At 42.7% G+C, this 23,635-nt stretch overlaps 1 protein-coding gene across 2 annotated transcripts in view; it reads left to right on the top strand.

Moving 5' to 3' along the window:
• Positions 1–23,635, top strand: part of CFAP43 (cilia and flagella associated protein 43) — a 54,093-nt gene that overhangs the window by 20,094 nt on the left and 10,364 nt on the right. For both annotated transcript variants that reach the window (XM_035134003.2, XM_060274723.1), the window contains 15 exons: positions 1,288–1,440; positions 3,643–3,773; positions 4,444–4,615; positions 7,034–7,132; positions 8,405–8,482; positions 11,824–11,949; positions 12,441–12,545; positions 13,939–14,055; positions 15,451–15,657; positions 17,105–17,311; positions 17,846–17,935; positions 18,037–18,117; positions 19,654–19,779; positions 21,690–21,809; positions 21,898–22,005. In XM_035134003.2, the coding sequence (XP_034989894.2) occupies positions 1,288–1,440; positions 3,643–3,773; positions 4,444–4,615; positions 7,034–7,132; positions 8,405–8,482; positions 11,824–11,949; positions 12,441–12,545; positions 13,939–14,055; positions 15,451–15,657; positions 17,105–17,311; positions 17,846–17,935; positions 18,037–18,117; positions 19,654–19,779; positions 21,690–21,809; positions 21,898–22,005 (1,920 nt within the window). The remainder of the gene's footprint in view (positions 1–1,287; positions 1,441–3,642; positions 3,774–4,443; positions 4,616–7,033; positions 7,133–8,404; positions 8,483–11,823; positions 11,950–12,440; positions 12,546–13,938; positions 14,056–15,450; positions 15,658–17,104; positions 17,312–17,845; positions 17,936–18,036; positions 18,118–19,653; positions 19,780–21,689; positions 21,810–21,897; positions 22,006–23,635) is intronic.

Here is a 23,635-nt window from a genome sequence, read left to right as displayed (position 1 = left end):
GACCCTACAGCAGTAGGAAGAGGGTTTAACTCCTACTCCCATTTTCCTTATGCACTCCCCAGTTTCCCAAATCTGACACTCTGTCCTAGAATAGTAGCTATGTAGGTGTGGCTTTCTCAGTGCAGCAAACATCTTCTTGCAGGGTGCACACTTCTAGTTCACAGGAGCCTCGTTGTTTGCAACAATAACAATCTCTATGTCCTTAACGCTGGCCTCAAACCAGTCTGCTGTCCTTTTTTGCTAAAAGAGGACATAGCTGTGTTGTAGGTTGCCTCTTTGATGTAGTTCTACCTTGCTTCAATGCCAGTGCTTGTTCGACGATATCAGAGAAGCATTCACAAAGTTCAGGGGTGGCTGTTGTAGAAGTGTTGATTTGAGGCCACACTTTCTGCTTTGTGCTATCCATCTCTTTGGCTGGAGATGGAACTTGCTCGCCACCAGGGAGTGATCCAAGTTTAATAACATGTCCAAAAAGGAACTAGTTCCAGTTCATGATCTTTCATATACAAAATGAAGTAGTTCCTTCATGTTGATTTCACAGTTCAAGTTATTCCAATTGGTCCTCAGTAATTTTCCTCTACATTCAGAATGTTGCAAGCTGCTGTGGTGAAGTGTAAAATAATCAAGTTGGAAGTGACTTAAGGCTGTACATCAAGGGAGAATGAATTTGAAGATGAACTAGAAATTGTTCAGCGTTCTACACCAAAATGAATTTAATTCACCTTCAGTTCACCTGCCAATTACGGGAAATACTTTCAGGCGTAGTTCAGAGATTTCTTTAACTAATTTAGGAAACTTTGTTAAATCAATCTGTTTAATTCCAAGCACTGATGACATCACTGGCACATGTCAGGGCCTGTCAGTCTCAGTTCCTGATTGGCATTCACATAGTAGATAGGAGATTTCATGCCATGCTTCCAAGGCTCTGTTTGCAAAGCCAAAACCTGTAGTGGGACTGTTGGGTTGGCACTCAGCATCTAGGGAACCTGGTACTCACAAGAACTTCACAGGGCCAGCAAGATTGTAACGTCCTGGAGAGCAGCTCCAATTTCTGCTTTACATTTAGTACTGGTGAATTGTATGAAATACAGAAGCGACTTGGTTTCTGCCCAAGAGAACTACATGTAGGGGTGGCAGTAAAACCTACTACAAACAGCAGTCCCCATAAGGATTTAACATAGCCCTGTCTGAAGTCCTCTTATTTTCTTTTGTTTTCTTAGTTATTTTACATGAGCATTCTTGAATACTACCACAATCACATCTGCTATGTAATGTTACATTTCACAGTTAACCTGGAAAGACCAGCCAATCATGTTTGCAGAGAAGACGACACCAAGCAAACAGTTTGGACGGGGGTTCCTGGAATTGTCAGCTCATGGCAAGTGGTTAGCTTCAGCTTCAGAGAGTGGCCTCTTATTTATCCATGATGTTTCAAATCTGGTACTTGTCACAGTGTGGCTCCCATTAACCTTTGCTTGTCAGAAGTATTTAATAGGTGCTTAAGCTAACTGTAATAAAATAATCTATGCAGCTTAATCTTTCATGCATGTGTTATTCCAATTGTAAGCCCTCCAGTAACACTGTTAGTGCAGCTTATTCTTAGCAGACTGCTGACAGAAGAATATCTATGCATTTTATCTCACTGACCTCAGTTAAAAATAAAATACCACTTTCCCCCTTTCATTCAGTGATCTGTTTACAAACAGTCTTTATAAGAGAACAACATTCTTGCATTAAAATTCGTGCATAGTGTTACTATTATTTGGGTACAATTTAATTTAGCTCAATGCAGGATTGGGCAGATCTAGTTTGTGTTTTGGCTCTGGTTCAGGCAGACCAGAACACAAAGGGCTAGAGGCAGGTGACATAACCTAAGATAGGAGTTCTGACGATGGCAGATGGGAGAAAGGAGGATGCACGAGTTCAGCAGCTTCTCCAATGGCACATTGTACAGACTAAGTTGACTGTTGTCAGAGCTTTATAGGTCCTTATCAGTGGGTGCAGACTGGCCTTTGAGTTCAGCTGATGTTCTTCAAGTTCATCCTGAAGCTATAGGTCATTGTTGAGCTATGGAACTCTGTCATGGTTTTGCTGAAGAACCACCTGAACCACATTGAACCATGCTTAAGAAACCTGGAGCTAACCATGAGATGGTGTGCTTTTTGTCCCAGCTCCTCCTTTGTCATGTATGAATTCCCCAAAACATTTCAGATAACCTTAACCATGACAAGGGGCTATATTTATCAGTTTCAACCTAGTTAATGAGAATCAGGTTCCCTCTTAACCAGGGTTTGCAGACCTCCTTCAAATTCCAGTTAGCATTAAACATGGTGCAGATATAACCCTTAATCATAATTAAGATTGTCATGGTAAATATGCATAACTTGCAAGCTGTTGGAATCAGAGGCCTTTTTAGGTATTGTGTAAGCCGGGGGGGGGGATTGCACACTATAGCTCCCCCCCCCTTCCCGGCCATGGCTTCCCACTCCCGTGTTGAGCATAAAGGTCAGTTTGGGTTTTCTAAACCTGGTTTTCCCCACAATCAGAATCCCAGTGTTATCAGGGTTCCCGGTCACAAGCAGGCTTTTAAGCACATTCAGCTGAGCATTCTGTGAGCCCTCCTGCCCTCCTTCAAACCTTCTTGTGAAACATGAGAAGTTTGTGGGTGGCATGGGTCTCACCAGAACATGCAGCACAGACATTGAAGATGGGGCTGGTGTGCACAACCCCCTATGCAGTGTTAAAACACAGAATAATGCCTGTACAGAGCTAGGATCTTACTTCTTTCCAGGTATGAAAGAGTGAAGTGTTTCCTGCACTTTCAGAGCTTCATCTGCCTCAGCCATCCGTGAGAAACTCATGTGCATGTGACACTCTAAATCATGGCCTTTGTCTCTAAATTAATATTCAGCTTTGCTCATTTAAACATGAATATAGTGAACCACATACCTATTAAAATGGACATGGCTGCAGAATGTGTTTTAGAGGCATTTATTTCTCCGTTGTAATCCTTCCAAAACTCTTTGGTCTGATATTACAACAATTAAATAAACTGGTCAAGTACTGACATAATGTTTCCAATCTCTCTTGTTCTAAACACAAACTTTTTAAATTTTTTAAATGAGAACAAAATGCAAACAACATTAAACATAGTGATATAACTGGGGTGTGGTGGGGGGAGGAAAACTAGAATTGGATAAGAGGAAGGGGAAGAAAAGGGAAAATAATACCCTACATTAATTCATGTGTTGCATCTTCAAACACTTTTCAAGGCATCGGAAAATTACTTTATCCTAATCTTCTAAAATATATCCTCTCCAAAAACTGAGTTGGATCATTGGGGATCTATGTACCGTCTCTGTTGTATTGATGTACTGTGTGTGTGTGTGTGTGTGTGTGTGTGTGTGTGTGTACATACACACCAAATAGCTTTTAAAATATCTGATTTAGATTCTTTCCTAGTTACTTTTCTTTGATATGTGAGATGCTCAGAGAGAGCTATATCCCAGATTCTGCCAAACCAATCTCTTCACCATAGTTAAGAGAATAAAAACAGGCTGCAGAATCTCAATGTCCCTCTCTCTAGAAGGAATTCCTTGACTATCAGGTAACAGTGGTATTTTCTCTCTCTTCCTGTCTAAGGAGGTTCTGGCTCGTGAATACTGCCATTCGTATCATGGACAGGGAATCAGATCTTTAGCATTCTCACTGGATGGCCAACATATTCTTGTAAATGGCATGAAGGACGGTGCACTTGTTTGTCTGAAATGGAAGTATGTATAAGCTGAAGAATGCCTGTATATGACATAAAACATCCTTTTAGCAATTCCATTAGGCTATCATTTCCTATTCAACAGAGCAATTTAAATATTTTAATATACTTATATCTGACCCCAAACAACTAGTTTTACATCAGCTAAAGAAGGGCAACTAAGGGTCTTTCCAGCTTTTTTTGGTAGGTGTATTTTCCAATGTGTCATTTATACTGGATTTCCCCCACATTTTCCTGCTTTATTAGGTGTTCTGCAATGCTTCCCCAATGTTATTATATTATTGCTATCTGGGTGGTGATGGGGGCTGGGACTCTAGCACCATAGCAAAAGAAAACCTGCATAAAAATTGTAAAGGTGGTGTAAAAATTTACAGGATTTTGGAAGGAAGTATAGCAACATGCAGTGAATGGAAATGGAAACTGCAGGTGCAAACAGTATTGAAAGTGGTAATGCATATAACCACTATGAGCACAAATCACCATGAGTTGCAACAAGAAAGATGTCTGGAATGGCTCTAATTTAATTGACATGGGCTACTATCCTGACCATTTATTTTTGAGCAAATAAACATTGGATTTAGATATAACAATCTTTTGATCAGTCGATTAATTATAATAGTACAACCGTACCAGTCTCCTAGTCGTTTGATTTCTCTCTCTCTTTTTTGCAGGAAACTGGGAGAGCGCAAATCAAAGGAGGCCACTGACTTTGGGGCTTTCCTTCTTAGCAACGTACTCGACAGCTATATTTTCCAAGGAAACGCACACCTAAAGACCATGCCAGAATGGGCAGTGACATCAAGTCCCATATATAAGATATCTTTGGAGAGCATTTCTTCTCAGGTTTTAAGACTTTTTAAATATACTAGTGTGGTATTTGAAACATAGGTGCTATATAGATCCATGATGTGCATGTCTGGAAGTTGGAGATGAATTACTGTGCATCCTAGATCTGTTGTTAAAGGATGTATTGCAGAAATGACTGGTGAATGCTCTGGGTAGATAGATAAATAGATAGATAATTTAATTATTTATACTCCGCCCTCCCTGGCCAGGGCTGGGCTCTGGGCGGCTAACGCCAAATATGAATTACAATAAAACGTAATAGAAAAACAACAACAAAAACAAGCAAACAAACAAACAGTTAATTAAAATACAGCTTAAAATACAGCCTCATTTTAATAGTAGCCCATAAATCAAGACCACAAAGGGCGGACACATCAGATATTCACCCGAGCCAGCTATCCATGCTGGTCCTACATGGGCCAGCAAAAAAGCCAAGGGAAAATTTATGTACTAAATCCCATATAAGGGGTCAGAGCGAGTCTAAGCCGAAGGCCAGGCGGAACAGCTCCGTCTTGCAGGCCTTGCAGAAAGATGTCAAATCCTGCAGCGCCCTAGTCTCCTGTGACGGAGCGTTCCACCACGTTGGGGCCAGTGCTGAAAAGGCCCTGGCCCTAATTGAAACCAATCTAACCTCCTTGAGGCTCAGGACCTCCAAAGTGTTGTTATTTATGGACCTTAAGGTCCTCCACGGGGCGTACTAGGAGAGGCAGTCCCATAGGTACAAGGGTCCTAAGGTCCTAAGTGATGTGATTGGTGGAGGTCTTGCGTGAAGTTGCCATAGACTAAGCTTAGTAGGAATAAAATACAGAATTGATGAATATATATATATATATATATATGCAGAAAGGGCATAGGGAATTGGGTGTGTTTGTATTCTCTATCACTAGATTTTAGGACCATCTTTCTGTTCTGTTTATTAGAATGACGAAAACTAGTGAAGACTGGCAGCTCACTGGATGACCCAGACCTATATTGTCAAGCTATTGGGGAAGACAATGTGAGATAGCCAGGGCTTGACATTCTTGCTCATCCCCCTTGCTATGGTGACAACCATGTTCTGTTGTCAGAGATAAGCCTGAAGCTTCCTCCCAATACTGGAGCTACAGAGGAGGAAGCCCAAAACATGAGCAGGTGTCTGCAGTATGTTTTAGATACTCATTTCCCGCTTAAAAGCAGAAAGCAAAACAAATGGCTACCTTCATATTCTGGTTCTGAACTAAAGACGGACGATGGAGAGGCTTGTCTCTGAGTCTTTCATGCAGTTATAATGTCTAATGTGCTAGAGGAAATAGAGCCCTGAATACTTTCCCCAACCCCCAGAAGCTCTGAACTGCAGGGGATTGGCTGAGAGTTCTGTTCGTTCCTGATCTCATTGTGTGCAGCATAGTATCAAGGATAAAACCCCACCCCATGAGGCAGGGGCATGTCCTAATTATGAGAAGTTTGTGACTGGCCAACATGGCCACCCAAAGGATATTGACTCCTTGCAGTAACCCAACTATAAGCCATCCTGAGCTCCTTGAAAGAATGGTAAGATAAAAGTGATAGAGGCCATGGATCATCATTCAGTCCCACTTTGTATTGTCCTCCATGGCATTATGTGTTTAATGTTGTGGCGATGTTTTAGGAAATATAATGCTTAAAAGGTAAAGGGACCCCTGACCATTAAGTCCAGTCGCGGATGACTGGGGTTGCGGAGCTCATCTTGCTTTACTGGCCGAGGGAGCTGGCGTTTGCCCGCAGACAGCTTCCGGGTCATGTGGCCAGCATGTGGCGAACCAGAGCAGCGCACGAAAACACTGTTTACCTTCCCGCTGTAGTGGTACCTATTTATCTACTTGCACTTTGACGTGCTTTCAAACTGCTAGGTTGGCAGGAGCAGGGACCAAACAACAGGAGCTCACCCCCTCGCGGGGATTCGAACCGCTGACCTTCTGATCGGCAAGCCCTAGGACCTGTGGTTTAGACCACAGCGCCACCCATGTAATATAATGCTTAGTATAGTTCTAATCCCTTTAGAAGCAAGGAAATGTGATGAGTGGCAAAGGTTTGTAGGGCTAGGCAGGCCCCAAACCAGTGTAATAGTGAACTTAGTTTGCTGATTAGTTTCTGTACACAATCATTTTTATATGGTAATAGTAACAACCATGGTAGTCTGCCACCAGCATTGACAAATCTTGTTGGGAGTCTGTGCAAAGCAAGCAGTATAATAATTATTTCGTTTATTCAGATTTATTTAAATTTGCACTCTCCCATCCTATAAGAAAAATTAAGAGAGCAAATGTTAAATATCTTAAGATGAAAATTCAGTATATAAAATGGAAATCAAATATACAGTACTCACATATTTTGGTGGCTGAAAATTCTGAAGATAAATCGATAATAGGTCCTGTCTTTTTAAATATAATGTTGCAGAAGGCATCATTTATTGATACAACAGAACAAGATGAATACTTTCTTCTGACTCAACCAAAACCTGAAGAGACTACATGGTTGGACCAGAAAGCAGAGACGGTAATTTGTCCAGTACTGTAATAAAGTCTCGGTGGCAACTGAAATGTGTTTTGGTGTCATGCTGCTCTGTTTTTAAAGCTGCCCCCAGTATAAAAAAAAACCTGGTAGAAACTGCTTGGGAGTGAAAACCAAGCAGCCTAGGCTATGTATGTACCAATGCCCCTCTTTTCATTTCTGTTTGATTCCTCTTTAGACCAGTTTAGACATACCACTCTGGTTGAAAAAACATGGTTTTCTGAACCGGGAAGAAGCAACAGGCTTGAGAGCCCACTCCTCCCCAGTCACTTTTCCTTTTGCATGCCTAGCTTCCTGATTTGTTTGTTTGCTTTGACATCCAAACCTGCAAAACGAAGCCACAGTTTCCCAATTTGGATACCATAGGAAATCATGTAGTCTGCTCCTAAATATGGCACATGAGAGGACTATGGAAAGGCAGGAGAGGGTGCTCAAGTTCATAACAAATTCTCAGTCCAACAAACCAGGTTTTGTTGGAATGGGAATGTGGTGTCTGAACCAGATCTTTGTATCAGAAAATTCATTTGCTTCTCTCAGGAAGTTTGCAGTCTGCACCATCACAGGATTACAAGTGATTGGGACACTTATTGTCAAGCAAACCTACTGGTTGGTCACCCAATCACTCACCACATCACTCTGGCACCTGTCCTTATTTCTGTTCTAGCCAAGTTTTTGACTGAAACTATAGGCAGTAAGATTTTCACATTATAATCTCCATTAGAGCTTACCTGTACTTTATTTCATGTACAGTATCTAGAATCATATTGTTAGTTACTTAGCAGTTCCCTCAAGGCACAGCAACTGTTCCTGGCTACTACTTCTCTGCCCTTGGTCATTACCAAAAAATTCTCAGTCCTACCCCCAGAGCAATGTCATTTGGTGGGGGAGGCAGCCCTCATGTGCTTGTATTGTACATTTCATGTAAGCCAACTTGAGGATCTTTCTATATCAAGAAATACAGGGGTGGGGCAGCCCATTTCACTGCTTGAAGCAAATCAGGAAGTGCTGCAGTGCTGCCGTCACTACTGTACCTGCTGCTGCTGCTGCTGTACCAATTTTGAGAGATCTCACCCAAAATTAAGCTAATGTCAGCATCATTTCTCCGCTGGCAGAGGTGGAAGGGCACCTGCAGGGGGGCTCCGCTGCCTTAAGTGGTGGCCTCACCCTGTCTGATTCAGAAAGATGGATTAGAAATCAAATGAATGATTAATAAACATCTCTTCCCCCCCCCTTGTCCTTCTCTCTATTACATCCTAGGCTATGAATGTGGAATCCAGCAAGTTTCATGGAAATAAAAAAGAAGTAAAAAGCAGAATTAAACAGCTACGCAAAAAGGTGTGTGTTGACAGATTGTCAGAAGCATTTTCAGGGTATTGCCCTTTAGCTTTTCCATAGCTTTAGAGGCATTGTGATAACATTGCCTATTTCATAGTGGCTTTTAAACATAGCTTTAAATCCATTCTCTGGAGACCCCTAACCTGAATACTGGTAGGAGCCAATATCCCCTGATGACTGGGAGCTAATATGGGCAGAAAAGATCAAACGGGTCATTTTCACAGAGTTAAAACCCAAAGAGGCTCATATTCAGTTGCAGCTGCATATAAAGGGCATTTAAGAGCAGACCCGCATCTAATGTGCCATTTGGGGAGGAATTTCAAAGCCTGCATCTTTATTCTGCATTTTATCAGAACATCCAAAAAGCGAGCCTTGCATACCCAGCAGCAATAACAGGCTGAGGTTGCCTCTTATATGTGGAGAGGACACTTTTGGCCAGAGTCAGAGGCTTATTCCAACTGTCTTGCACTTCGGTTTCCTTCTGCCTTCATGAGATTAGATAACAGTTTTGATGTGTACCACTGCACTCTTTAAGGCTGATTTTATTACAGCAGGTAACTGGATGCCACTTTAAATGTTTCCATTTAGTTGCTGCTATGGGAAAGTGTTGATTACTACATAGACTTTATGCCAGTGTCCCATGTTGTTCTGCTGCTCTACTTTTTATTAATTGATATAATTTATTATTCCAATGGTTTCTGTCACTTGTTTTAATGTCTGCAGTTCTCCAGGATGTTTTATAGCTGGAAAGTGTGATGATAGCAACAATATCCTTCACTGTTGGTGGAGATGTGCCTCTGAATACCAGTTGCTGGGAAGCACAAGTCAGGGAGGGCTGTTGTTCTCAGGCCTGTTTGCATGCTTCCCATGATTATTTATACTAGTGAACATAACTAGAACCATTCCATGAGATAAGATCATGGCAGTGGTTGTCTTTAAAAGGGAATGTTGTCTTCTCAAAAGGGAGACACTAATCCCACTAATAAGATCATGCAAGGCTTATGGGTGAGTGTCCAAGCTGCAAGTAAGAGCAGAGCCAAATGGCACATACTGGACTCAATGCAGTGCAATAAACCCTTAGAACTTACAGAGGCTCTAAGTCACTGTCATGGACATGACTTCCCACAGTCAAGATGAGCAGTGGGGGGGGGGTAGTCAGAAGAGGAAGAAAGAGACTTGCTTCTTTCTCTCTTTTTTTGCCAAATCATTTTTATTTGTTTTACATACATAAACATTTTACATTAAATCCTATTTTCTTTATCTTTCTTCCATTGCGGCTTTTCCAAGCCTCTACTTCCTTCAACCCCCTTCTAATGACTTTCAGACATTATTTCTAAATACTATATTTCCAAATTCTAACATTGTCCAAATTCTTATATTGTCCTTTCATTTTATACTATCCCTTCGCAATGTCTTTTACTACTTATATCTACAAAGATTCTTTCAATCCTACTAACATTTTCAATTCTGTACCACTGTCTTTCAAATATTCTGTAAATTTTATCCAATCTTTGATGAACTTCTGGTCCCGCTGTTCTCGGATTCTTCCCATCATTTTGTCCGTTTCTGCGTACTCCATCAATTTTATATTCCACTCCTCTTTCGTCGGTAATTCTTGTTTCCATTTTTGGGCTAAGAGACTTGCCTCTTTCTCAGCCAATGGAAGGCAGTAGACTACAGTCCCCCTTCTCAGAAGGAGGAGAGGCTGTACTTTATCAGTACAGCGAGAACAGGCTGGACGGAGGCCAATTCTCTGAGGAGCAGCCGTTAGTCACCTAACAGGGGAGGGGGAACTCTTTGTCAGAGGAAGAGGTAGGAGATAACCCTGAGAGTCCCAGGGCTTGCAGAAGAACAAAGGTCAAGGAAAGGCATCAATCAAATAAGAAGAGGGGGGCGCTTTCGTGTTTCCTGTTGAAGGCCCAATTTGAGTTCAGATGCCTCAACTTCATCTTGATGGACGGTTGCTAGTGTGAGTGGTTCTGAGGTTAATGACTGTATACAATAAATCTTCTTGTAAATACAACTACTGCGTGCTGATTATCTAAGCCAGCGTTTCTCAACCGCTGTTCCGCGGCACACTAGTGTGCCGCGAGACGCTGGCTGGTGTGCCGCGACGTGCGGCGACGAGAAGGGCGGATTTACATTGTCACGTGCCTGGCGGCCGCCAATAATCCAAAACTGACCCACCAGAAAGCAATATTTTTCCTCCTCTTTCCCAAAGCTCAGTGCAAACGAGCCTGGCGGCCGCCAATACACAACCCTGACCCGCCGGACGGCTTGTGAAGTCTAATTACAGGATATAGCAACCAACACAGCAATTGGCAAGTGTTTCTTACAGTCATAATTATAGTCAATATAGGGCGGCACAGAGTTAAATTTTTTAACTTTTTTAATGGTGGTGTGCCTCGTGATTTTTTTCACGGAACAAGTGTGCCGTGGCCCAAAAAAGGTTGAGAAACACTGATCTAAGTCAGCAGCCTGCTAGATCCTGACAGTCACATATATCCCAAAGAAACAAAAATACGGTCAGCGCTTTTCCTTATTAAGATATTCCAGAACAATTATGCAAAGAGGATGAACTTTTCAGTTGTCCCGTTAACAGTGTACAGTGGTACCTTGGTTTTCAAACATAATCCGTTCTGGAAGACCGTTCGAGTTCCAGAACGTTTGAAAACCAAAAACTCAAAACGGAAGCCTCAATATGGAAAACTCAATACGGAAGCTGCGTAGCATGTTTGACTTCCAAGGCACATTCGAAAATCGAAGCATTTACCATATTTTTCTGTGTATAAGACTAGGTTTCTTTCCTAAAAATAATGTCAAAAATTAGGGGGCGTCTTATACATGGATACATTTTCCCCATTTTCTTAAATCTGAGTCCCCCCAAATACATGGGGGGCTTCTTATAGACGGAAAAATACGGTACTTCTGGGTTTTAGGCAATCAAAAACTGAAATGTTCGATAACCAAGATGTTTTAAGTACCACTGTATTTAAGTGTGTGTTTTATGGGTTCTAGCTGCAGCATTTGTGTGATGGCTATTGGGACTGCTTTTCCAACACCTGCATGAAGAAGGAGCAGTGTCTGAATCATTCCAAACTTTAAAGGCACTATGTACCTCCTACAGTTTCATAAGTAGATAGATATTTGCTGATACTAAAACATGGAGACGCAGACTTCCCAAATACTCTAAGGCAGAAAGTGGAACCACTCAAAGGCTGTTTGATTGCAGCTTCTTCATCCATGTCCGCTGTATGTTTGGACAAGCATGTTGCACCTTCACTTTTTACAAGCACATTTTGAGCCTGCCTCTCTAATACTTTACCATTTAAAAAAAACAGATTCAGGATATGATGTTTGAAAATGCAATGGTACCAAAAATTGAGATGCTGGAGCAATACGAATTCAATCTGGACGTAGAAGAACAAGAGAGACAGCAAGTGCATAGTGAAGCAGAAGTGGCAAGGGTAAGGTGAACTTGTGGGGAGAGATTGCTGCAGAAGAGAAAGAAACATTGGGCACAGAGTAAAGAACTAGAACACAGGAACACTAAATGCTGGCATGAATTTTAAAAGTTACCTAAGGCAGGGGTGGGGAACCTTTTTTGGTTGATGGGCCAGATCATTATCCCCCTACCCTCCGATGACCACATTTGGCGGGTGGTCAGCTGTATCCACTCCACCACCAATCAGACAAAACCCCACACTGTAATCTGCACACATTCTTATCTGCAGGCAGTTATCTTAACAGGACAAGCAGACTGCACAGGCAAACAACACACCCAGCTCTTGCTGGCTAGGAGATCACGCCAGGCAGGGGGCAGGATGGTGCAAAACAGCCCTTTCCTACTTAGTCCTCCTGTAGGTTTGCTTAGCACATTCTAATATATATATATGATTTTCATGTAACCTAGTAGAATTGGTATCCTTCTCATTTGTTTTTTCTATTCTAAAAAAAGGTAAAGAAGGATATAGAGATGGAAAATCTGGCCAACTGCTATTTACGTGAGATCATCAAACGAGAGTGTTGGGATACCATGTCAGTTAAAGGGCGTTCAGTTAAGGTAACTTATATTGACTTTTTCTTTCAGCTTGGTCCTGTTGTAATTAAAGTACCGAAGTAAAATAATTAACAGAGCAATTCCATACATGGCTACTTGAATTAATGTCCTTTGCTTTCAATGACACTTCCTCCCACATAAGTGTACATGCAGGATACTGTCCCATGAGCCAGAAGATCTCGTGGACCAAACTCAATAAAATATTAATTATAAAAGAATGGCAGCAAAAACTATTGGAATATGCAGAAATGGCGAAACTCACCGGAAGAATAAGAAACCAAGATGACAGAGTCTTTAATTTAGACTGGAAATTGTTTATTGAATATTTTTAAAAAATTGTATACAGATACAATCATTAGCACGATTAAGTGTAAAGACATGCAGTGAGATAAAACCAATTTTGAATGTATGGGATAATTAATAATTAGGTGTAAATTAGGAGATGCAGTTAAGACATTATGAATTGAAGCAACTGCAGAAAGGGGGAGAAATGGGGTATTGGAATTTGATGTAAAATGGGAAAATTATAAGTAAAATTTATATAAAAGGAGAGAAATCAGAATAAACATAGTAGGAGCTAAAAAAATAAATGAATGAATAATAACAAATTTGAAACTTATGCTAATTAGGAGAGAACTGGACTCAGTTCTGGGTCCAAATGACATGGCAAGCTATGATAACTCGGAAGCAAAAGCTGCCAAACTCCTCCTCTCCATACATGAAGAGGGGGCTTGCTTTGGCTTGTTCCTGCTCATTCACATTGCACTAAATTGTAGTCTAGCAGGCTGTGCAAACACAGCCAAAATATTAGTTGCATTGTATCATGTTGACTTAAAAATTCAGACATGTTTTTTTTCAGGCCAGAGATACTAATCATAGCTCAAACAGAACTGATCAAGGGGGAGCTTTTTTAAGGATCTAGAGAACTGTGAGCAGCCTAGAAAAGCTCCAGGGCCTTGTTGAAAAATGAACTACCATATGCAGTCTCTTAGTTTGTCTGTTCAAACTGTGGAAAGTCTCCCAGTCCCAACAGCCCATAGCTGTTGAATGAGAAAATCCCAGGTTCAATCCCTATTATCGCTAGGTGGGGCTAGGGAAGTATCCTGACAAACCTGGAGAGGTGCTGCCAGAGTAGACAACACTGATCGGGGGACCAATGGTCTGACTCAGTATGATAACTTCCCATCTTCCTATGTAAGGCTTCTCCATATTAGCAGGTTATGACTTTGAAATCTTAATTTTGTTACAATTTGGCAGGAGCTGACGTTTGGATTGTTGGTGTAAATTTTCAAATGAATGGACAGAGTTTGCACATGTCAGTGTTGAACATTTTCTTGAAGTAACATGAAAGAACCTCACCCACAGAATCTTTATTTCCCCCTTCTCCACCCAAAAGGCCTTCCACTCATCCTACGAAGTTCAGAATTACCCAATGAAAGAACAGAGTCCGGAAGAACAGTACATGTTGGAGAGAGTTTGTTATTTAAAGAAGATTGAATCAATAGATCTAAAGGTAGAATCTCTTTACCACTTCAAAAAATAAATCCCCATCCATAATAACCCTAATGTTCAAGGCCATCCTCTTAGATGTTTCCCATGCTGAATGAAGTGATATTGTTCATTATAAACCTTACACCTCATAATTTAGAATTTTGCTCTTAGAAATACTCACTCATTAGCTCTATATCCTTAACCATGAATTTAAAACAATTGCATCTACAGTACTATGTAGAGCAATACAGACAGAAAACTCCTATGAACAGTACATATGAAACATAGCAATTCATGTTAAAATAGTAGATCTCATTGGAAACATATAACATGGGGCACAGATGTCAGTATTCCCATGAGCTGATGTGCTTACCAGTTATTCCTAGTACAGTAGTTGCCCTGAGATTACTGCCCTGAGACTACTAAATAAACATGGGGCCAAACCGGATTTCATGTTACTCATTAATTGCATGAGTAGCATCTGTGATGGGCACTCTAGATCAAAACAGTGGGATGGAAGAGAGTAGGACTATTGTCCTGATCAGAATCTCTTCCTCCCTCCACCGTCCCCTCTGGCAGCTCCTTTGTGCATGAGAGCTTTCCTCCAAATAAAAATATCAGTTGGGGCTGGGGGCATCCAGGTCAGAACTGTGGAAGTGGGGCCAAAGGGTTAAAATAAATCTCCCCCATTCTATAGCCCTAATTCAGATCAGGGGCCCCTGCAGCTCCCATTTACTTTCTGAAAATTCGTGCAGAGAGTCATTGAATGAGAAATGTCATTTCTGTTTGAGGCCAAAGGCGCAACGTATACTATTATTAAGGATTCACTGTTCATCTCCAGAATTCCTCTTCATTATACCCTTCCTGTACTTCTGCTTTTCCCATCCCCAAGCACAAAGAACTCTAAATTAGACAACTGAGGCTAGTAGCAAACACCTGTAATCTGAGGCATGCATCTAATGAAGTAAGCTTGTCAAATACTCCTGAGCTATGTAAACTAATCAAATTTCCACAAACATTGGTTTTTTATTCTATCATTGGCTTTCTTTCTTTCTTTCTTTCTTTCTTTCTTTCTTTCTTTCTTTCTTTCTTTCTTTCTTTCTTTCTTTCTTTCTTTCTTTCTTTCTTTCTTTCTTCCATGAGACTCAAGAGAGGCTCCAGCGAATCCCCCATCCAAGCACTCACCAGACCCAGACATGCTTTGCTTCAAAATGTTTGCTTGCCATGTGCCTTCAGGCGATGATGCCCTGTTCATTTTGTTTTCAGGCGCTCACATTGCATATATGTATATTTTAATCTGAAATAAATGGAATTGTTTCATGCCAAATTCTCGGATATGTGTTCTGTAGGATCCATTTGATTTTGGCACCATGTGTTCAATTGTTCTAAGCTGCTGCGTTCTTTTATACATATCTAGCTTCGAAGGCAAATCGTTGAATTTGAATCTCAACCTTCAGTCATTGAAGGGGAAAGGACAGAGGAAGGGGAGAAGCAGGAAGAAGAAAAAGTAGATGCTCTGGTGGGGAGCATGAGTTCACTTTATGGTGGAAATACATCAACTTTATACCACCAGCTAGAAGTGCACACTCGAGAGGAGAAGATTAACCAAATTCTATTGCTACGGGTAACTTTTTCATAGATGTTTTTCTATTATTTCATTAACTATAGTCAAAACTGCTCTTCAGTATCCTCTAATGGGATAGGGTTTTTTTGCTGCAAAACTGTTCATACTATCTTATTCCTTTGGAATTTTGATCCTTCATTTACTCGCTTTTTATAAAAGGGAATGACAGAATACAGGCCACATAAGCAACAAATGTGTCTGCCCATTCTAACAGATTTAACTCTGAACCTGTCAATTGCTCGGAACATGCTAGAATCCAAATGATATTTTAAGTCAGTTAATAGGATTGATTAAGGAGAGTCCATCTTTGATACAAGGACTGAAGAAGATTGTCTTCTAGCTATGGTAGTTCTAGGATTCTATTCAAAGGATAGTATAGTATCCTTTGAAAGTAAGTAAATATGAAATCCCTTGTCAGCTGAAATTTATGTGGCATTTGAATGAGCTCTATCTATCTAATAACCCATCTTTTCTCCAGGGAGCTCAAGGTGCATACATGGTTCTCCCCCTCCCTATAATTAATCCCCACATCAACCCTTTGCAGTAGGATAGGCTGAGAGGCAGTGACTGGCCCAAGATCACCCAGTGAGCTTCATGGCTGAGTGGAGTGAAGGCTCCTGCCTGATATCTACAGGCAGGGAGTTCCAAAGTGTAGGGACTGCCTCACTAAAAGAGTGATTTCTTACAAGTGCCGAACAAATACTATGTGCCACCTGTAACAGTGCTAGTCCCATAGACTGAAACAGTTGAGTGGGCATGCTGTTAGGAAATACTTTTATTACCACATTTGTTCCAGCATATAAAACAAAGCTGACATTCTTTGTTGAATCAACCTCTGTTGGGAATTATGCAAGATTCGCTTTTGAGTGTGTATTACAATGGTACCTCTGGTTACAAACGCTTCTGGTTACGAGCTCCGCTAACCTGGAATTAGCTGCTCCTGGTTGTCCCAGGATGCGAACATGGCTGGGGTATAAATAATAATAATTTGTTGTTGTTGTTGTTGTTGTTGTGAACGGAAATCGCGCACCGGAGGCCCCATTAGCGAAAGCGCACCTCAGGATAAGAACGGTTTCAGCTTAAGAACAGACCTCCGGAACGAATTACGTTCGTAACCAGAGGTACCACTGTATAGGGATTATGCACTGCCCAGGACTTTAGAAAGAATTTTGAATTTTAATTCAAGAAAAATACAACCTACAAGTTTCATCTTGGTTCATAACGTATTGGTCTGTATGAGGGGAGGGGAAGGAAGGACACCTGGTGGTCCAGAGCAGCCCAAATTTGTAAGGTTAAAGTTTCTACTCTGAAACTTCCATCTTCCTCCATCTAATGATGCCAGCAGAAGACCTAAGCAAAGACCCCAGAGACAAGTGTTCAAAGGTGCTGTCAGTCATACTACATACCTTTTGCAGTATTGATGCCATCTTCTTACCTGTTATTTCAGAACATCATTTACAATGTCAAGAGTCATTTCAATAAGGAGTTTGATGCAGTCATCCGAATGAAAGACCTAGAAATTGTACGTGTGCAAGAAAGAAATGTTAGGATCGCAGAGATCCTGATGCAGCTGGAGCTCAAAGAAGAAATTTGGGTGCCAGTTCTTTCCGAGAAAGAGAAGCCAGATCAAGCACTGATCATTCAGGACTCAGAGGTCGAGTATACAAAATCCAGATCTTTCTTGCCTTGAACACTAAGAGTGCATGTGTCACCTGGGGAGCTGCATCCCTTCAAAGAGGATTGCACACATCTGGTGACATTTGTCATGGCATGTACTTTGGCCCTAGTATTCCCAGGCAGGCAGATGGGGTTACTTGCTTGAATGCAGGGGTGGGGAACAGGGTCCAGATGCAGGCTGGATCCTGAGCTCCCCCAGCAGGCTGCTTGGACAGATGGGTGGGTCTGCCCAATTGGCAACTCAGTGTGTAGTCAATCCCAACAAGGCTTGAAGCACTGATCAGCTGGCTTGAGGTTCTGCTTCAACATTGTGACCCTGGAGATGCACCCCTTACTCTAGAATATGGATATTTTAGGGTATAGACTCTACAAGGCCGTGAGAGAGTGCAGTATTGCTGTTGAAAAGGGATGCTAAGAAAATGACTGGTATTTAGCAGGTAGGGCGGGGACTGTGAATTCTCAGACAGCCTATTTGCTGAAAAAGCTGGATCTGAACCTTTTGTCTTCACAGATCAAAGTGGAAAAGTACTTGACCCCATTGCAGAAAGCAAAAGAAAAAATTATGTCTAGAGTTAACTATAAACGACGTCTTGCTGCTCAGGTAGTTTGGTGACAACAGGGCTTTATTTTCTACACTTTTCACTTCTTTCATCTCATGCTCCATTTCTACATTGTTATGTCTTATTTTGTTCTTGCTTTCAGGAGGACAATGCGAGAGAGCGTGGCCTTATGGACATGATGAATGGAGTCCTTGAAATAAAAAAGGAAGATATTTTAAAGAAGGTGAGTCCTGTTTTTATCGACTCATAGCTAAAGTAAGACTTCACATGACAACAAATAAATATAGCATTAATCTCATAGAGAGAGACCTCAAACACTTGTTCTAGGAAACTGATATCATTCAGCACTAAAAATAGCCCTTAAGTTAAGTTAAGCAGTGCTTAGATAGGTGGCCACCATGGAACTACAGTGGTACCTCGACTTACGAAGGCGATCCGTTCTGTGGCGCTCTTCGTAAGTCGAAACCTTCGGATGTTGAAGCATCCATTTTGCCACTGTACACATATATCATGCTACCTTGGGTTCTATGACTGAAAAAGGTAGGGTGTAATTGTAAGAAAGTAAACAATAAAAATAGATTGGAGAGGTAGTTATGACTCTCTGGCTGGGCTTCCCCCCTGTGGCATGATAGTGGATTAACTCCACTCAACACAGTATGCCCCAAGAACTCTCCACCCATGTCTTTTGTAATGAAATGTCACTTGTGTCCAGACTCAGACTGTGTGTGGGGAAAGTCCCTTTCACTTCAGGTAGCGGCAATAAGGCAAGTTTTTCCTATAACTGGATGCACAAGGCATCCCCAGTTGTCTCTCCCCCCCCCCCGCCAAGTAATCGAAGTGTACGTAAGGGCAGAACAATAACCTCCATGGCATGCAACTAACAAAATAATAATAATAATAATAATAATAATAATAATAATAATAATTTATTATTTATACATTTATTTCCCCAGGTTTCCCCAGCCACTTTGGGCGGCTTCTAACCGAATATTAAAAACAGTACAGCATCAAACATTAAAAACTTTCCTAAACAGGGCCGCCTTCAGTTGTCTTCTAAAAGTAAAATGGTTGCTTATTGCCTTGACATCTGCTGGGAGGGCGTTCCACAGGGTGGGTGCCACTACTGCGAAGGCCCTCTGTCTGGTTCCCTGTAACGTCACTTCTCACAATGAGGGAATCGCCAGAAGGCCCTCGGTGCTGGACCTCAATAGATCAAGGACCCCATATTTCACATTCCCATACTTTTACAGGAAACCAGATATGTTGGTGTAACATGTGCACTAGGGACATAGGTAGGCTTGATAACAATGAAAATGACTTTGAAGAGGCAAAATGCTTCCACTTTTGATCATAAACCAACCAGAATTTCCTGTGACACCTGAACCTGGAAAACTGTGGTTCATTTAAACTATGGTGAGAACGAACCAGGATCCAAGTGAGGTTTCAAAACCTTGGTTTCCCCCCTCAAATTGTAGTATAATCTAACCAGAGATCCCTGAGTTCACACACATGGGAGAGTATTGTTAGTTTAAAATTAAAAGAAGCAGGTTTCAGTCTCCTTGAGGGTGCAGTATAGTGGAGAGGAACTGTGCAAACCTCATGCCTACACAGCAGCAGTTCATTGATCTTTTCCATCATGATATTGAGTGTCACCAGAAAGTAACATTCTGAAATTCAAGGTATAAATCCTTTAAGCATTATAATGTTAGTAAATATCCAGTGCTGTTTTTGAATCTCTCTCCCCCTTTTATATATTCAGGAGATTCCAGCACCTGCTTTTACAGTAAAACCAGAAGGACTGTGGAATGAAGAGGAGATAAAACAATATAAAGAATATGAGAAGAAAGTTAAGGAACTGAATGAAGAGAGAGAGAAACACAGAAAGGTAAACAGAAATAAGATGAGAAGGAGGATTATCAAGGTTAGGTAAAGGGTCCCCTGACCATTAGGTCCAATCGTGACCGACTCTGGGGTTGCGGCGCTCATCTTGTGTTATTGGCCGAGGGAACCGGCATACAGCTTCCAGGTCATGTGGCCAGCATGGCAAAGCCGCTTCTGGCGAACCAGAGCAGCACACGGAAACACTGTTTACCTTCCCGCTTGGAGCAGTACCTATTTTTCTACTTGCACTTTGACATGCTTTCAAACCGCTAGGTTGACAGGAGCTGGGACCGAGCAACAGGAGCTCACCCCGTCACAGGGATTTGAACCGCTGACCTTCTGATCGGCAAGCCCCAGGGCTCTATGCACCACCTGTGTCCCCTTTATCAAGGTTATCAGCCTTTGAAAAGTATTTCTACCTACTTTAGATAAATTCAAATCTAGTATGATTAGCTTGAAAGTTTCTTTGATGAGGCAAAATGAAAATGTAAACCCTAACTAGCTTTCCAAGAATTTGGTATAGTCATGTTGTTAAAAACTACCGTATTTTTCGCTCCATAAGACACACTTTTTTCCTCCTTAAAAAGTAAGGAGAAATGTCTGTGCGTCTTATGGAGCGAATGTGTGGTCCCTGGAGCCAAATTGCCCAGGGGCGAAAAGCAGATAGTGCTTCTTCTTTTTTTAGAAAGAGCTAAAGGCTAACAAGAGGGAAAGAGGAAGCCGCTCAGCAGCTGATTGCAAGAGATCGGGGAGGGAGATAAGGGATGCTCGCTCACTAGTGTCCCCGCCCCCTTGCCCATGCCTCCATTGTTGAATGTTCTGCAGAGGGAGGTTGTTTGCTTCCCCAGCAACATGTGACTGGCTGATTGGATTATCTGGCTGATTAGATTATCAGAAGCTGCAGAACTGTGAGTTGAACAGGATTTCTTCCCTTTGCAAAGTAAACTCAACAACTTTGAGCTGATCCTTTAAAATGGGGCTTTTCCTCTTTGCAAAAGAAGCTGCACAACTTGAGCTGATCCCCCCCCAAAACGGGACTTTTCCCCTTTCCTCCTCGGAAAACTAAGTGCTTCCTATGGTCAGGTGCGTCTTATGGGGCGAAAAATACTGTATCTTGTCAGTTTTTTTACTCAGATTGTAATTGAACAGAGTGAATAATTAGTTATAAGCACCACAGTATTAGATGAGCAAGAAAAATAACAATCTTTGCCTTGCAATTTTAGATTGAGAAAATCAAGTTGCTATTCATGGCCTGTTTTCACAACTGGACAATTCACATTAAAATTAACTCACTGGAAGTGAACAAGTCTTAATGTAGTGAAGTTCTCAAGTCAGCTGGGATGACCAAGAAACCTCATATTGCTTGACTTGAATATTTCAAAGGAACAAGTAATGTTGTGAAATAGGCCTAGAACTAAAGAAAATTTCAATCAAAATATATGGCATGGGATATATTTAGGTTATTGGTAACCTGGATAGAGAATACATTAATCACATCAGAAATGGGCATATTTAAGCCAAACTGAGGCTGCTGAAAACACTAGCCTTTGAAAACTGGAGACAGTTGTCAGCTAGATCCACTGGCTACCTTTCTCCATCAATCTGGGTTTTTCCCCTGGTTATCACCTCTTTATTAGTTAATTATTTTTGTTCATTCCCCACCCCGGGCTAATTACCTGCTAAATGACTAAGACGATAAGAGAGGATGCCATGTGTTTCAAACCTGATTATTGCTGGGCTTGTTCTTACAATCTCAAATTGAACATCTCAAATTTTACATGCTTTAAAAACAAAGTATCAGATTTTAAAAGAAGCACAAACAAAAGAAGCACAAACAAAAAGTTCATTGAGCCGCAATCTTTCGTATAATCTGTATTCAAACACAGCACCTCCCCCTCCCCTTTCCTCCCTTAGATTCTGGACACTGAATTGAGGAAACTTCAAAGTTCTATTCAGGAAACTACACAATCCTTTGATGAAATTGTGACAAGGCTCTTTGAGAAAAAAGTCAACTCAGAAATGGTTATATACCAGGTGAGCGTCTGCATGTATTCACCACTGCTACTTCCTTACAAACTTAGAAACTATAGTCTGACTGTTCCTTTTTGAAACCTTTTCCCAGGAAGAACTCAAAATAACTAACCTCCTTTACTCACTACTTTTGGATGAAGAGCTGAGCTCAAGAGAAGCTGGGCTCCATCACTACCTTAATAAAAAGAGGAAGGAAAAGGTAAAAATAATTTTTGGAATTTGACCAACACTCTACATTAATTCTCTCTAAAAATCTCTCCTCTAACTGAATAAACCACCAAATACATAAGATATCCCTGGTACGTAAAAGGTAAGGTAAAATGTAAAGGACCCCTGGACAGTTAAGTCCAGTCAAAGTTGACTGTGGGGCTGCGGCGCTCATCTCACTTCAGTCCAAGGGAGCCGGCGCTTGTCCACAGACAGCTTTCCAAGTCATGTGGCCAGCATGACTAAACCACTTCTGACACAATGTAACACCTTGATGGAAGCCAAAGCACTCGGAAATGCTGTTCACCTTCCTGCCACAGCAGTATCTATTTATCTACTTGCACTGCTGTGCTTTTGAACAGCTAGGTTGGCAGAAGCTGGGACAGAGCAACGGGAGCTCACCCCGTTGCACTGATTTGAACTGCTGACCTTCTGATCAGCAAGCGCAAGAGGCTCAGTTTTTTAGACCACAGCACCACCCGTGTCCCTTTTTTATCCCTGGTGCTGTGCATGTTACACCCTCCTGCTATCTGTTGATGGCAATTTAGTACAGTAGTACCTCGGTTTACAAACAGTCCTGTTTACGAACGCCTCTGTTTACGAATGCCACGGACCCAGAAGTGTTTACATCCGAGTTCCGTGGCGCAAGGGCGTACCCACCATGCGGCAAGTTAGGGCAGCTGCCCTACTCTAGAAGCAGAGCTGGTGGGCAGAGGCGGAGCACAGCCCGGCGGAGCGCGAGTTCGCCATTCCCGCCGCACCGCGCCGCACCCTCCCTCCAGCTCCCTGGCGCGCCCTCAGGCAAGGCCAAGCGCGGCGGGGAACCAGGGAGCGCGGCGCGGTGGGCGGGAACGCCGAACTCGCGCTCCGCTGGGCTGGGCTCCGCCTCCGCCCACCAGCCCTGCTGCTAGGGAGGGGCACAGCCCGGCGTAGCGCGAGTTCGCCGTTCCCGCCCGCCGCGCTGCGCCCTCCCTCCAGCTCCCCGTCGCGCCCTCTGGCAAGGCCAAGCGCGGCGGGGAACCAGAGAGCGCGGCGCGGCGGGCAGGAACGCTGAACTCGCGCTCCGCTGGGCTGGGCTCCGCCTCCGCCCACCAGCCCTGCTGCTAGGGAGGGGCACAGCCCGGCGGAGCGCGAGTTCGCCGTTCCCGCCCGCCGCGCTGCGCCCTCCCTCCAGCTCCCCGTCGCGCCCTCTGGCAAGGCCAAGCGCGGCGGGGAACCAGAGAGCGCGGCGCGGCGGGCGGGAACGCTGAACTCGCGCTCCGCTGGGCTGGGCTCCGCCTCCGCCCACCAGCCCTGCTTCTAGGGAGGGGCACAGCCCGGCGGAGCGCGAGTTCGCTGTTCCCGCCCACTTTGTGGCCCCTCCCCTTCCGTGCCTTGGCCCCTCCCCTTGCCCCCCCAGTTTTGATCCTGGGTACGCCCATGCCGTGGCGTTGGATGCGCAGATCTGATCTGCGCAGCGTGTGCGTGCACAGAAGCGCTCTATCAGTGCTTCACGCACGCGCAAAGCTTGCCTTTGGGGAGTGAATGCCTCCGTTTACGAACGCCTCCATGGAACGGATCACGTTTGTAAACCGAGGTTCCACTGTATCTGTGTGAGCATAGAAATACTGTTAAAGAATGTC

Source organism: Zootoca vivipara, chromosome 5 (assembly GCF_963506605.1).
Source record: "Zootoca vivipara chromosome 5, rZooViv1.1, whole genome shotgun sequence".
Lineage (NCBI taxonomy): Eukaryota > Metazoa > Chordata > Lepidosauria > Squamata > Lacertidae > Zootoca > Zootoca vivipara.
Note: the sequence above shows the minus strand (reverse complement) of the source record. Positions and strands in the feature narration are given on the sequence as shown.